The sequence below is a fragment of the Verticillium alfalfae genome, genomic scaffold (genome assembly GCF_000150825.1).
Source record: "Verticillium alfalfae VaMs.102 supercont1.3 genomic scaffold, whole genome shotgun sequence".
NCBI lineage: Eukaryota > Fungi > Ascomycota > Sordariomycetes > Glomerellales > Plectosphaerellaceae > Verticillium > Verticillium alfalfae.
In genome coordinates this window covers 1,366,439-1,368,712 of record NW_003315036.1, presented here as the reverse complement: position 1 = coordinate 1,368,712, position 2,274 = coordinate 1,366,439, and the positions used below count along the sequence as shown (strand labels likewise).

General features: G+C 53.3%; 1 protein-coding gene across 1 annotated transcript; it reads left to right on the top strand.

The window, feature by feature from the left end:
- Nucleotides 1-352: 352 nt before the first annotated feature.
- Nucleotides 353-1,822, top strand: VDBG_02935 (predicted protein; the record flags this gene model as incomplete). Its single annotated transcript, XM_003006750.1, has 3 exons — nt 353-680; nt 918-1,025; nt 1,590-1,822. 3 exons carry the CDS (start codon nt 353-355, stop codon nt 1,820-1,822), a joined length of 669 nt encoding a protein of 222 aa, XP_003006796.1.
- Between the last annotated feature and the right edge of the window lie 452 nt (nt 1,823-2,274).

Sequence of the window (2,274 nt, the reverse complement as noted above, 5' to 3'; positions counted from 1 at the left end):
CTGTCTCTGGTGGAAAAACACGATTAGTGTTGCTTGACAAGAACTATGTTCTTGACACTGAAAGATTGGACTTCGCTGCTACCGACGGCTGAGCTGGCATTTGTGGGTTCAAAAATACTGCTGCCGGGCTCCGAAGTCCTTGTAAGTGGCGGGTGCAGTACCGTCAGACACCGCAACAGACTTTGAAAGCTGAATGCTCGTCCCGCTGCTCAGCAGAACGCTGTTGGTCTGCATAGGCAACGAAACGGTCGAAGAACTTTCGTAAGAAGTTGGTGGTGTGGGCGATGCACTACTCGTTGCGGTCATCGATAAGGCTGGCAAACTTGTCTCGGTAGCCCCAGCGTCTAAAGACATGGTAAAAGACAAGCTGGTTGAAAGCTCGATGCTACTGCTTAGCTTCTCGGATGAGGCTCTTTCTGAAGAAACAGACTCGCTCGACGATGGTATGACGTTGCTCAATGCGTCGGATGGCCCGATGCTTGAAACCGAACCGCTACTCGTCGGGATCATCACGCTGGCATCCGACTGTGAAGATGCGATGGCTGATGATGCCGGTTCGCTTGGAAACGTCTCACTACCCGTGTTCTGGGACGATTCTGTACCGGGAGCCAGTCCAGAGGAGCTTGACTGTATGATCGGTTTACCTGACGGCTCCGCGCTTTGTCTGCTGGCACTCGACCGTACGACATCTGCGGAAGAAGTAGCTATAGCGCTTGGCGCGATGGACGCATTGGCTGAATAATTCCAAGTCAATTCAGTCTCGCTTGGAAATGGAGTCGGTTGTCCAGGCGAGACGACAAAACTGGAAGTGCCTATTGACGGAGTGGAGGACAGGGCAGTCCCCCCCGACGAGCCATCTTGCCCTGATGAAACGCTTCCACTGGAGATGGCCGAAGATTCACTTTGAGGAATCGCAGTCACGTTCAAAGAACTGACTGCCTCCGTCGAGACCGAGTCGCTTGCTGGAATGGCCGCGCTGGGAGATCGCGTGGGCTCCATTGACGAGACAACAGCAGTTGGGAAAGGTGCGCTACCATTTGAGGGTATCACTGCATCAGAGGAAGTCAAACTCTGGCTTAGGGAGCTTATATCGCTTGAAGAAACAGTCGGATCGCTGGAGGAAACAGCAGGGTCTCGAGAAACAGAAGCATTGCCGGAAGCAGATTGACCAGGGGTAGTACTCATCTCAGCAGATGATAAGATCTCGCCGGACGACGGGCTAGAGCTTGCTGGCACGGTGCTGCTTGCAAAAGGCGTCGTACTTGGCACTACTGAAGGCTGACCAGCGGATGTAAGCCTGGTCGAGGAGGCATCAAGTCTTGAAGAGGTGGCATTGGTCGACAGGACATCGTCACCTGAGGAGGTTGAATAACTCGGCGAGGCAGAAAGCTCATTTGAGATACCAACCTCACTCAGAGTAACGGCTTCCGTCGATGATGGACCTTGCTCGCTCAATACTGAAGCCTCATTACTCAACGAGACGGAAGACGGGCCACTCGATCTGCCTGTTTGAATGCTCGATTCGCTAGACGAAAGCAAAGTCTGTGTAGTTTGGCCACCTGGAACATGTAGGCTGCTGGGTTCAAGAGAGAGACGTGGGCCTGATTTAGAGATTGAGACACTGGATCTGACGAAATCACCCGTTGTCGAAGCGCTGAAACTTGGTGAGAAGGCAGGCTCTCTACTTGTAACCGGGAAGCTATGGGTTGCTGAGGTGGGAACGCTGCTCATGGACCGCGACGAGGCCATGTCGGATCTTTCCACCGATTTCGACGATGGATCACTTGTGGACTCCACGGGTGTGACGGTCGAGGATGCTTGAGACAGTATAATTGAGGAAAGCATTGAGGGTTCGACGGATGAAGTGATGGAGGGCGTGACGGAGGGCCCGAGACTGACTGTGGAGGAGGCGCTGAATGGCTCCCCCGTGTTACTCGGCATTGTCGAGGACCGAGGATTAGAGCTCACAGGCAAGTTGGTCGGTTGCTGGCTACTGATCATCTCCGTGCTTGCCGTATCAGGTGGGCTGCTGTTTGTCGCATCTGGCGATGACCCCGGAAGCTTGGTCGATCTGGTTGTGCTTGCCCCTGTACTTTCCCCTGATGAGATTTCCGTTGTTGACATGGACTGCGGGATCTCGAATGATGATGTCTCTCCAGCAATGGAAAGAAGGCTGTGCCGATGGCATCTTCTCGCTTTCCGACACGCTTTGCTCGGCTTTCTGTGTCTCTATATTGCCCATATTCTGTAAGACAGAGGATAGTTTCGAAAACG